Below are 13,397 nucleotides of genomic sequence, written 5' to 3' on the forward strand. Positions count from 1 at the left end.
TTAATTTTATATATATTAAGCCTCCACGTGCAACAACCATCGTCCTTCAAGACTCTAGAAACAGAAGAGCTTTTTTCTAGCATCATGCCTAGCATCCATGTGTACTTAATTTATGAACATCTTGAGAAGACGGTGGGACTGCGACTAGGTTGATCTTTGATGGAAGGCAGCATCTCTTGTGAGCCGGCCTATGTTGGTTTCCGTGACCGGCGGTTTTAAGGATTGCTTTTGCAACTTTTTAATGTTGTGCAGCACACTGGACTTTTTATGAGTCTCTATTTTTTAACATAGTATAGCGCATCTCTTGATTCTTAAGCCTCCACGCGCAACAATCACCTTCCTTCAAGTCCCAGAAAACAGAAGAGCCTTTCTAGCATCCATGTGTTATTACAAGTACAAATATCTCACGAAAACGACTTGACTTCAGATCAGTTGTTCTTCGAATGGATAACAGCATCTTTAAGGAGCCAGCATATATTGAATTCCTTGACCAACAAAAGGATTTCTATCTAGAACAACTTTTTTAATGTTGTACAGCGCAATGGACTTTTTATGTATCTCTATCATAGAGCTATTTTTTTGTGCAGCATGTCTCTCATATCTTATCTCAGTTTCTCACATGGTATGTACAATTTTGAGATCTTATGTGTCTTTATATTGTTTAATTTCTTTGTTACTTATGTATTTAATTTGCTTCAGGCTAATGATGACCTACTCTTAGGTCGAAACTAGTCCCTAAACATATATGTAATTTAAACTCTGTACAGTTTGTATTGAAAAGGTGGACCTTATTAATACATTATTTTAACTCTATTGTGATCACAGTTCAATAAGGGTCTATTATAATGAAATTTATTACTTTTAACCAAGTCATGGTGAAAAATTTCGTTCCCGCAGGCAAGCTTGCCCCCAGATTTCATGGACCGTGCATTATTCTGGATTTTTCATGCCGCTTATCCTCTTGGTGAGTAATCCAGACAATGAAAGGATTTTTAGGGTTCATTTGTCCCAAGTAAAACCAGTATGAAATCTATGTTTTTCTGTAAAGGCCATAAAGTCATGGCATTGTGAATGTAATTATATTTCTTTCTTTAGCAGTTTACAATCATAAGTTAACTGCCCTGTTAACTGTGAAAAGTCTATAATGTATTTTTTTAAATTTTTTTTGTATAAACCTTCCCTTCAGAAATTTTTTTTTCTCTTTGCTTTCACGCCCCTGTCTCCAAGTCTGAGCCTGGATCCCACGCACTCTTCCTCTATGCTTCCTGCCTTAACTGCACCACCTACCAGAAACAAACTCTCTCCATAAAAACAGGAAATTATTGTTGCAGTGTCCTAATGTTATCTGAGGCTGTGTCAAAACAACTAGGAAGAGGTGCTGGTGTGGGGTAAGGGCCCTCCTCGCTCTACCCCAGTCTCCTTCTCAATGGCGAACTTGGGCACCATCATTAGTGGGCTGCGATGCGCTTCCACAACTGCCCACTTCATCATTGGGCAGAACCTCAATATTTGGTCCGTGGTGACCATCACCATGGTTACCCCTCTTAAGGTAGCAGGAGAGACGTATATGAGGGTACTTGGGAGGTTCAGGGGACCCCACCCTGGCATTGGCATTGGCAGTGGCGGCCACTCTTGCCGTCAACCTCGGGCATAACTGACTGGACTTTTATGTCTTCATAAATTACATCAAGAATTATTTTCTTCAAATACCTTATGAATGAACTCTCCATCAAGAAAATTCCTGATGTCGATTCCTAAATTTAAAATTTTCAAAAATGCTTCTTTTAACTGTATCAACTGTTGAAGAACATTTGGTGGGGGAGGGCTGTACCGTAGGTACACCTACTCCATACATTCAAACTGAGCGCCTTTTAGAAGGCCATGTGTTATTCGATCAGTGAACTGTCTAGCTGAAGAAGTTTCAAACTTTAGCTTCAGGTGTCTCTACTATTGACTTATGTGCCCACTCTGGTGGGAGGATGGACAATTAATTTTCAAGAGAATTTTGGTATTTATAAGTTTTCTAAACTGAATTGTTTGTAGATTGTTTTTGGTGTTCTAGGGTTACGAGCACTTCTAACTCTACCTTCCTTCTTAAAATTTTAACCAATCACAAATTTTGGATATTTATCCAATTAGCCAATAGAAAGTGTGGGTGTGTACAGGGCTTCGGCCCAGAGTGGTCTGGAACCTTCCTCTCCGCTATAAAAGTTGGGACCTGTTAGGCCATGTTGTCTTTCCATCACTCCAGTCAAGAGGTTTAGAGTGTGTTGAGGAGGCAGGGGGCAAGTCTTGCCAATCTCCGGAAATCCCACCAGCTCAAGGTAATGGCAGACATCTTTTGATCATGTAACAGTTTCAGAAAGTTAACTTGAGGGGAAGGTTTCAAAATTCTTTCTTAATGTAAAATTCAATCTTTCAAAGTAAATTTTCAAACAAGTCTGAAGACCTTATTATAATTTAGGGAATCAAGAGTGTGAACTCTCTTTTAATTCCCATTCAACTTGGTATTGGGGTGACTAGATTTCATAAACTTTAAAAATGTTCTCTTCTTTCTTGGAATTTAAATTTTTCTCTCCATCTAGTCACCTTTGTAGTATAGGCTCCGTGCGAATAGCAATGTGCTACTGCGGGTGGAAATTATGAGAACTACTTAGGGGCACCTTCATCAACAACTGTCCATAAGAAGCTGGAATATGTGTGATATTTACATACATATATTCAATCATTTTATAGTGGCCCTCTATCACTGAATTACTTTCTATGTTTTTGCCTAAAGCTATTACTAGAATCTGAGACCACATTCCCGATGTATTGATCCGGGCATATTTGTGATGTAGATAGCCGCCGTGATGGATCACACTGGCATGAAGAGTAGAACCTTGTGTCCCTGTACATTCTCTATCCCAAATTTTGTTTTGTTTTGTTTTTGACACAGTATATAATACCTATGTATGTTTATTCAGCTAATTTCTTATCTCACCCCCCCCCCCCCCACTCCCCTTTACAATTAATATATCATCCTTCATAGTTTTACCTTTAGTCGATAAAACGACTAGCAGCTGGGTATAACATGAAAGCGGAACCCAATACATAAATTAAGAAGGAGAATAAGTAGAAGAAGAATCTTTACAATGCTGTCTTCAGATGATTATTTTTTAATGTCATAATGTTCGGGTAAAACTAATGCTTGTTGTTGGCTGCATTAATAGATACTGTGATGCAAAGGTTTTCTTCATGACCTCATGAAATGCATTTGAAAAGATGGTGGATCATAGCAGCAAATCGCAAGAAGTAATTTGAGATTCATACATTTTAATTAATACAAAACAGCTCTTTACAACATGTATTTTAACCATTTTACAAATAGGCAAATAATTAGAAGCAAATTATTAAAGCAAAGTAATATTTGCAAAGCAAGCTGCAATAGGCCATATTTTTTTAGAGCACACACATCATAACAGATACACATTGTATTGCCATAGTATTAATTATAGCCAGTATAATAATAATAATAATAATAATAATAATAATAATAATAATAATAATAATAATAATAATAATAATAATAATATACCATACTGTACTACAGACGAAAGTGTGAAATTTTATAGTATTCTGTATCAGTGAGGGATACCATCTCTACCGCTTCAAGGGCAGTGTCCTGGAGCGTGAGACATTGGGTCAGGGGATACAACTGGGGAGAATGACCAGTACCTCGCCCAGGCAGCCTCACCTGCTATGCTGAACAGGGGCCTTGTGGGGGGGATGGGAAGATCAGAAGGGATAGACAAGGAAGAGGGAAGGACCGTGGCCTTAACTTAGGTACCACACCGGCATTTGCCTGGAGGAGAAGTGGGAAACCATGGAAAACCACTTTCAGGATGGCTGAGGTGGGAATCAAAGCCACCTCTACTCATCTGACCTCCCGAGGCTGAGTGGACCCCGTTCCAGCCCTCATACCACTTTTCAAATTTTGTGGCAGAGCCGGGAATCGAACCCGGATCTCCGGAGCTGGCAGCTAATCACTCTAACCACTACACCACTGAGGCGAACATAATACCATATTTTACATCCGTAAATTCATGTCCCCGTCCTGAGGTGGTACATTTCTTTTCAAGCACACCCCTAATGGAAATGAGTTGCATGCACCGGTTTAATCACATACTAGTTTCTGGCAGTATCAGGATTCAAGCCCGGGCGCCCGAGGAAGGCAGTTAGTAGCGCCAACTGTTATATTACAGAGGTGGACTTGATCATATTATAAATACAGATACACAATATATATAATAACTTATTCTGAACTTTTCTTCTCATGCATAATTTTTGATAGTGTACATGCACAGTTTCAATATCAGGAATTTCAATAGGTCAAACATCAAGCCTGAGTCTTTCTATCAGAAAACATTCCTTTATTCTCTTCCCCCTGTTGTAGTTCTCTTTCCCTACATTTGAGATGCGAGGTCGAGACCATTCACACAGTCAATCAGTACGCGAGGTGACATGCCCTGAGCAAAATGCATAAACAACAGCTGAAATGTGGTTACATTTTGAGGAAACAATTATTCACCTTCATGAAATAATGACTGTTACCAAGGCCTTCCTTAACCTTTTCATTGACGAGATAAATTCTCTTTTGTAAAAGCCCTGTGCTAAATTATTTTTAATAATTAACTTCAATACATAAAAGTCGGAAATAAGATGGGAAAAACCAGACGGTTCTTGCCTGCTTGTCATATATTTTTATACTAAATATGGAAGGTCCTAAACTGATTTTTCTAACACAAAATTAGCTATATGTTGCGCAGGAAATTCAAGGTTGTCCAACATAAAAGGCCAACAATTGAACAAAAATTGCACTAATAATTAAAAACAGTAAAAAGCTCAACTTACATGTTTCAGTGGCTACAGGTGGTCCTAGCTGTCCACTTACAAGCACCAATATATAACTAAACTGAAGACAATAACTTCAGGGATGTCTAAAATGAGTAAAAATGTATCTAAATTTTACGGTAAAATATTATTCAAGATAAAACACTGAGAATGCATCAAAAATTCTTATACATCTTGGTTTGATACAAAATTAAAAAAAGCTCCAGACCAGTTAATCAAGGGTTGTACAAAACTGGTAATTCCAAAATTGTGAGTAGCCTACATTTTTTTCAAATCGTATGTCTTCTTTGGAAGTGTTCATTTGCACGAAACAAGTTCATCTCCTTCAGTACCTTACTAGGGTATGGAAATTCTCAGTTCCCATGGAGGGAACTAGATATTTTTCCATCAATAGAGCATATAAAAAATCAGATCAAAAATTAGATGTAGGGTTTTTCCGGCATTTGCTCTATTAACCAGCGTTTCGTCTTAGGTCGGACACTAGACTCGTCAGAGTGGGATGTGTCAGACCTTACCCACTGACGCTAGGGTGTATGCAGGTGAACTTATCAGAAGCTTATTTAAGAGGCACAGTCTGATAACTGCATACGGGAGATAAAACTCCACAATGGAATTAATGCCCACCTAGCAATTCCAAATGGAAATTCTAAGGTCCCATGGAGGGAACTAGATATTTTTCCACCAATAGAGCATATCAAAAATCAGATAAAAAATTAGATGTAGGGTTTTTCCGGTGTTTGCTCTATTAACCAGCGTTTCGTCTTAGGTCTGACACTAGACTCGTCAGAGTGGGATGTGTCAGACCTTACCCACTGACGCTGGGTGAACAAATGCCGGAAAAACCCTACATCTAATTTTTGATCTGATTTTTTATATGCATATTCATCTTCCGATTCTAATGTGGATAGCACTCTTACAACCTTCGATTCAGTAAGACCGCGCGCTTTACTGGCGGTCAACATACTGTAGCTTACTCATCCCTGATGTGGGCCTCACTGTTAGCTTGCACGCCGGGCATACCGCAGAGCAGCTCGTAAAGCAGAGTGTTGTATTTATCTCAATAACTCATGAATGAATCAACAGATTGTCATTTCGTAAGCACCTATCTACTGCAGAGAGATGCGTGTATCCGCCCACGGAGTTTGAATGACTTCTTATGTCAACATTGGGAGCATAGCGTTAATAAAGTCAGAAGAATATCACGCTCGCAATATTATGGGCGCAGCAGAGCAGCGGAAATTCTCCGCGCTCGCAATATTGCGAGTGCAGCAATGTAAAGGTTAAAAACATGGTTATGTTTAAAATTAAATTAAAAATTAATCGCCTCTCTAGCAGCATTAACCTATGGTAACATGATATCGTATTAGAAATAGACCAAGGATATTTTCTGAAGACAGCATTGTTGAATGTGTATATGAACACTAGACTTGTTATCACCACTTCTATTACATAAATTACTACATTGCCTCTATCGTGAAATGGTAGAATATCTAGGGAACCAATGTTTCTTTCTGATCACATTTGTAGTTATTGCTCTATTGCTATTTCCTGCAAACTGTTTTTCTAGTAAATTTATTACATGACCACTTTCTGCAAGTTTGGAATAATGTGCCAATTGTTGTTGCATAAAACACTCTGAAACCCCACTGTTATTATTTAGTCGGCCATGGCAGCACGCGGTGAGATGACAGTGGATATGTGTGAGTTGAGACGCATTAACTTACAATGTTTGCCACTCACAGCGCAGCGGTGCATTTCTCCCATCAGCGCTCGGAACCTATAGGCTTAGCCTCTGTAACTCCGAGTCATAAGCCCACATAGGGTTTTTAAGAGTTTTCAAGTGAATTTCAAAGGAGTACAAGTGTTCGCCTCCTAACATTTTGGTTTACGGCTGATATATTAAATCTTTTCTTTTTCACTAAGGCCATATAGAACGGGAACTTGTTGCCTCTGTTAAAGTTTAGCTTTCCTATTTAAATGTAACTTAGGTTGTTGAGCGAATAAGACAGTGAAAACTGTTTATATTTAATCTAATGTAAAAATTTAGATTGCGCCTTGGACAGGCTTGATTGTAATAAGTTTTGGAGAGTAGTCTCCTACTGAGTTAACTGTGTGGATACTCTTTCAAAATTTGTGATTTGAGAGCTTCAATCTCATTCTGTACCTGATTGTTCTAAGGTTTTCTAATATTTTTACTAGAGCTGACAAGCTAACCTTTATCTATCCAATTGTTATTTGGTGTCGTTCATTTAAGTCAATTAAGAAAAAAAAAGGAAAGAAATAAATTTCAAATTTTAGAGTTTTAAATTATACTTCAATCTTTTCTCTGTCCACCCATTCATGCCCGCACCTTCTTACACCTCCGTAAACCACGGAAAGTCAGTAACAATTATTATTACCATCATCATCATCTCATCTAGTTAATGTATGTATGAATCAAAGTTGGTAATTTAATACTTAACAGTGAAATGTAGTTTGTAGATCTCAGACAATGGAGTTTAATTTTTGTTCAAATTATTTCAAGATTAGAAAAATGAGCTTTCAGGAGGCACTGAAATTGCTAAGTAAGTTTCTAAAATAGACTGGCACGTGAAATAACAGTATTTAGATCTTTACCCAATAGAGCATATAACTATTTAATATTGCAGAGTTGGCCTTCAGTATGTGCAACTATTTTACCAGGAAGAAAAATAAGAAGGAAAAGAAAGGGAAGTGGGATGGGATGATCAATCAATCACCACTGATCTACATTTAGGACAGTCGCCCAGGTAGCAGATTCCCATCTGTTGTTTACCTAGTCTTTTCTTGGGATGGGATGCTAAAGGAGGATGGTTCCAGAGGCAGTCAGCAGGGCATTTCATGAAGCACTACATTTAGAGAGTTGGAGCCTTCAAAATGCATAAAATGTTGATGCAGGATCAGTTATTACACCTTGTTCAGAGAGTAAGGGATTAGGGTTTGAGTTCTGAAGGTGACCATACTCTCAATGTTTAAACTTACAGTAGTATTTGTTTGAGATATATATATATATATATACAGAAAAAATTCAAACCTTAACACAAAGTACTCCTTGAGCAGTATATTTTGCATGTTTTGTTCGGTAAGTAAATGCTTTGAAATCAGCCTCCAAAATTGGTCTCTTGCTGGCAAACATTAAACCACTTCCTGAGGAAGAAAAAAGAAATGTTATTTAAAATTTAAGCATAACCATACATTTGTACTACAAGGTTACATATAGATCTACCTACTTCTGCCATAGGTTCTACCACGCTGTCCTAACTAAAATTTCAAAAAAGGACACAACACATGAGATAACAGCTAATTTCTTGAAACATTTGCTATATTCAGAAGTGGATGATAATTAGTCAAGTGATCAACATAGATTAGTACTACCAAGAAGTACTAGCAAGCAACCATCCTCTCTTAACACTAATCTGAATAGAAAAATGAAGAAGTTTGATCCATTGAAGGATGAAAATATCAGAAAAACAGAGGGCAGGGCCACGAAGGGCATGAAAATGAAGACTAGGCCTCGTAAACCTTATATTGTTGGGGTCAGATAAGAAGAAAATTTGACCGAGGGAGGTCAGACAGAATAGTTGAAAGTGAGAAGCCTGCCACAAGTAAGTCAATGCAATGCCAAGTCTTAACAAAGAGCCCCGTGGTTGCCAACCCACACTCCCTAATTGATAACCTCTTATGACAGGCAGGGGATACCATATTATACCAACCCCATACACAGACGAGAAGCATGGATTGGGATGAAGATGAATATAGATTGAGCTCAAAGTATTCCACAATATCTGAATATTTCAATAAAGTTCATTACTGTACTACCAAGAAGTATGCTGAACTGTTCTCTACTCAGCACATTTCAAGATTTCCAGCAGTCACTCTTCGGAGATGTGATACATGAGTGAATAAGATAGAGCCTATATGAAAATAATGCACCAGATAAGTTTAATCTTTCATTAAGTACATTCTAGCTGCTAATGATCAATATACAAGAATATATTAGCACTCAATGGGGTATAATTTAACTTCAAGCCTGAAGAAAAACACTGTAACCTAGTAAAGAACTGCTTAGTAGTTATGCAACTAATTGGCTCGAAAATGCAATGAGAACAATATGTTAGGCCCCAACAGTCATAGTAATAGCTACCAGCGAATCTGTTCACCATCACATGAGCTACTAAGAATGCAACAGTAGCAATACAGGAATATCTTGTTGGTATCATTATAAGTATATTTTCATTGGAAAAACTTACCTTCAGCAGAGATTTTGAAAATAATCTTTGTTAGCTGCCCAGCAAGTGTCATACAACACACAATTTTTTATTAACACATTATGTAGTTCTGCTTTCATATCAGGGATATCTTCCCACGCATGTTGTTCTGTTCTGCTATACAAGGATTAGATTGAAAGACTTTGTCTTTAAAGTTACTCCACAAATAACAGTCACACTGTGTGAAGTCTGGGCTTCAAGCTGCCTGCAATCTGTGCACATCACCAAACACAGTACTTATGCAGCTAAGGAATTCTGAGCAGCATATGTATGTCCCTATCTTGATGGAAAAAGACACTGAACCTTTCATCATCTGTTAACTGAGGAAGAAGAAATAGAGTCAATGTACCTAAGCAAAGGAATTCTGAACAGTGTATGTATGTCCCTATCTTGATGGAAAAAGACACTGAACCTTTTATTGTCCGTTAACTGAGGAAGAAGAAACAGAATAAATGTAAGTTGCATCACTGATAGATTCATGAAAAGAAAGAAAAAAAAAAAAAAAAAAAAAAAACTTCCTCTTAAAACAATAATCACCACCACCACTACTCATGAAAAAAATTGTACTAACACTTTGTTCCATGATCCTTGCATACCATACACCAACTTGAGGGACAAGCAGATGGACTTTTGCATTTAATTATTAGATTATCTAATGATCAGTATCAACTGTTTAGTGAATTCACATGTCCATGTAATTAAAACCAAGCTTTTACACAACAAATCACTAATTGCAGCTCCAAAATACATTCATGCATGGACTTAAAAATACAACTACAGTAATTTTCACCTCTGAGCCTCTATGCCTAAAAGCTTGGACTGAAGTAGTTTAGTAAGGCCAGAGTATATGCAACTTAGTAGCTTTTCTCAGCTATTAATGTGACAATGTGAGAACTTTTCTCAAATACTTCCTCAATAACAGCATTTCTTGTCTCAAAACATGACATTGCCATTAACATTTTAAATTTGAAAATTAGCCAGCAAACTTGAATTTTATCACTAATCTGCAAACTGAAAATCTGGTAGAGCATCACGAGAAAATGGGTAGAGGGAATTTTCATGAAACTTGGTACTGAACCCTTCCTGCTTAAATCTTCAGCACCAGCTGCTCACCCCAGAGTCATAATCGGGTATAAGCTGGTGATATTTCAAAATATAAATTAGTAGAACTTCAATTAATAGGCAAGGAAAGAGTAAATTAAAAAAATATTAATGAGAACTCTTTTGCAAACTAGGTTTATTTAAATCTTTGGCAGTATGAAAATAAATAAAAGCACTACAAAAACAAAATGAATCTCTGTTGAATCACAGAGTCAATTGACATGAAAGTCACACTAATACATCCAACTGGATATCGAATAATTCCATTATGTCTTCCAAGTCTTATTGTTCAACTTGAGCACAAAATGCATCACTTATTTGAATATATTAAAGTCGGTTTCATGTTAATCTCATTTCCACTCATTAATTCTTTAACACTATTAATCACTCCCTCAAAAACTTGAAATCCTTAAGATATCTTTCCATTGAGTGGCTTAAATTGTTTACATTACTTTAAAATACACTGCTGTGCAAAACTTAAGGATGAAAGTAACTTTCACATGTTGTGTCACTGCCAAGTAACATAGCTTGAAGAAACTTGAACCATACATAGGAAGAACTGCTACAGTATGGTATGGTAGGCAACTGAAAGGAATATGTGATGAGACGAACAGAAAAGACACTTTTATACAGAGACAATAAATTACACGTAGTCATTACGATTCATAATGGTCCTCTGGTACGTGTTCCAATGCTGGCCACAAGATTGATAAGGAGTTCTTGTGGTAGAACGTTCCATTCCTCCACCAGCACGGCAGATAATTCCTGGATGGTCATTGGTGCATGTGGATGTGCTGCAATATGTCTGCCCAACATGTCCCACACGTGCTTGATGGGATTTAAGTCGGGGGAATGGGCAGGCTAGTCCATTCGACGAATATCCTCTTGTTCCAAGAGCTCCTCCACCTGCGCTGTTTGATATGGTTGTGCATTGTTATCCATAAAAACAAAGTCAGGGCCGAGTGCACCCCTGTAAAGACGAACATGGGGTAGGAGGAGTACATTGTCACAATAACGTTGACCAGTGAGTGTAACACGTTCAAAGATTTGGTTGGTAGACCCATGCAACATAATGCCTCCCTATACCATAATACTTGGACCACCAAAATGATCATGTTCGACAATGTTCCTCGGTGCATTATGTGTTCCCACCTCTCGCCAGATGAGGGTACTTAAATAATTAAATTAAATAAGTTTCATAATGATAGATACGTATTGAACTGTGATTACAATAGAGTAAATTAATGTATTGTAAGATGTATGTAAGATGAGGGCACGTCTAGAATCACTACTCGGACTGAATCTGCTCTCATCTGATAAGAGCATGCGACCCCGCTCCTCCTTGGTCCAGACCTGATGCTCTTAGCACCATTGCAAATGGTGCCGCCGATATGCAGGTGTCAACAGAACACAAAGTAATGGTCGTCGGGCAAACTAATCACCCCCATGCAGTTGCCATGCCACCGTGGAGCATGAGATTGGGTGCCTTGCAGTCCTGTTAAATGTGCTTGAAATTGCACCCGCTGTTTGACGTGAGTCTCTTCTTGCCTGTTGCAAAATTTAGTGTCATCTGCTCCTGTAGTTGGCCATGGTCCACCCCCTCCTCTCCTTCAGGTAGCAGTGCTTGTGGTTCAGAATGCTCTCCATGCATGTGAAACAATGCTGTGAGCAATACCAAACTCCTTGGTTACACTTGTCACACTTCGCCCTTCTTCCAGTTTACCGATGTGAAGTCATCCAAATGTTGTCTCTGGGCCATGTTGTACTGAACCACAGCACCACAATGCACCGTAACAGTTCGCTGACTGACTCACACTGTCTTATCCCGTTTCTTCGACTGCCTCGTTTTGTGGGGCCAGACCCATTTGGCGCTCTAGTCACGCTGACAACATGCCAGGTTTCTATGCACGTGTGGGAGAACTCTGGCAACATGTTACAGCACTTTCATTCATTTCCACCGAGTAGTTGATAGGTTATTTTGCTTTATCTCTCTCGTCCTTAAGTTTTGCACAGCAGTGTACATCCTTATGGTTTGTTTACAGAAAAATCGCATACATAAATGATTACAAATCATTACAGTTTGTTTACCCTCTTGTTGGTTTTCATTATTGAAATTATTAACATTATTATTTGAAAAATAATTGACCTTATTTTAAAATTAATTTATTATAGTACAAACCGGACAAGGACTGAACGAGTATATCTGATTTAATTCACTGACATGAGTGGACCTGACTAAACTTCAATCATATAAACAAATAACAACTGGCTGTCCATTAACCCTATTCCATCAGGTAAATGAACTTCAATAAACAACATAGTAATACATTTGTAGTGAAGGACCCTATGTGATATTTTAAATAAAAGAAAATCCCCAAAACCCTTATAAATACAATGGCTTTACTACAGTGGGAATAGAACACCTGCCTCAAAGACATGGTGAACACATAGAACTGAATCCACTTGACAAAATATAAACAACCACAAATCAGAATTTGCATTGTCAAACATACAAGAAAATACAAACAATACACATGAGCACATATAAAAGTCCACTGCAGCATCCATTCGTGGAAAACTCAAAACTACTGACATGTCAAGGAATGAAGTGATGTCCTCCTGGACATCAGATGCAACATACCGGAAATTTTCTAAATGTATGACCAAAATTTACATTCCAAATAATGTTCCATAATAAATTGAACTTCACTTTGGGAGTGGCGACCCCATTGTACTAATAGCCTATATGTGCTTCATTCATTCCATCCCTGACCCGATCAATGACTGGAAAACAGGTTGTAGGTTTTCATTTTTTCATTCAATAAATTGAACTAGTGCTGTGGGCCTATCTTATCAATTGAATTATTTATGAAGTTTATAAATTTGGTGTTCTCCTAAGACTCCATTTCAACGTGGCAATACTCTCAGTCAGATATGGTTGTGAGGGAACTACACTCTTGAGAGTATCATATATCATTCAACACTTCATTGACACTGAATCACATGGGCCACTCGCTGGGGCCAGCTTCTTGACACGACAAGTAAAACATTCCTTATTCTTCATTAATTAGCCCTAACTTGGGCACTTCTCAAATTCTACTGGTGCATTTCTCTCCA

At 37.9% G+C, this 13,397-nt stretch overlaps 1 protein-coding gene across 3 annotated transcripts in view; it reads right to left on the reverse strand.

Annotated features, from left to right (window-relative positions):
* LOC136857979 (sphingomyelin phosphodiesterase 5) overlaps window positions 1–13,397 on the reverse strand; it is a 186,261-nt gene that overhangs the window by 66,635 nt on the left and 106,229 nt on the right. For 2 of the 3 annotated variants that reach the window (XM_067137134.2, XM_067137133.2), the window contains exon 2: window positions 7,946–8,058. In XM_067137134.2, the coding sequence (XP_066993235.2) occupies window positions 7,946–8,058 (113 nt within the window). Of the gene's footprint in view, window positions 1–7,945; window positions 8,059–9,161; window positions 9,538–13,397 lie in introns of those variants that run through there. The other variant, XM_067137135.2, reaches the window with a different exon arrangement.

This window comes from Anabrus simplex, chromosome 1, assembly GCF_040414725.1.
Source record: "Anabrus simplex isolate iqAnaSimp1 chromosome 1, ASM4041472v1, whole genome shotgun sequence".
NCBI classification, from domain to species: domain Eukaryota; kingdom Metazoa; phylum Arthropoda; class Insecta; order Orthoptera; family Tettigoniidae; genus Anabrus; species Anabrus simplex.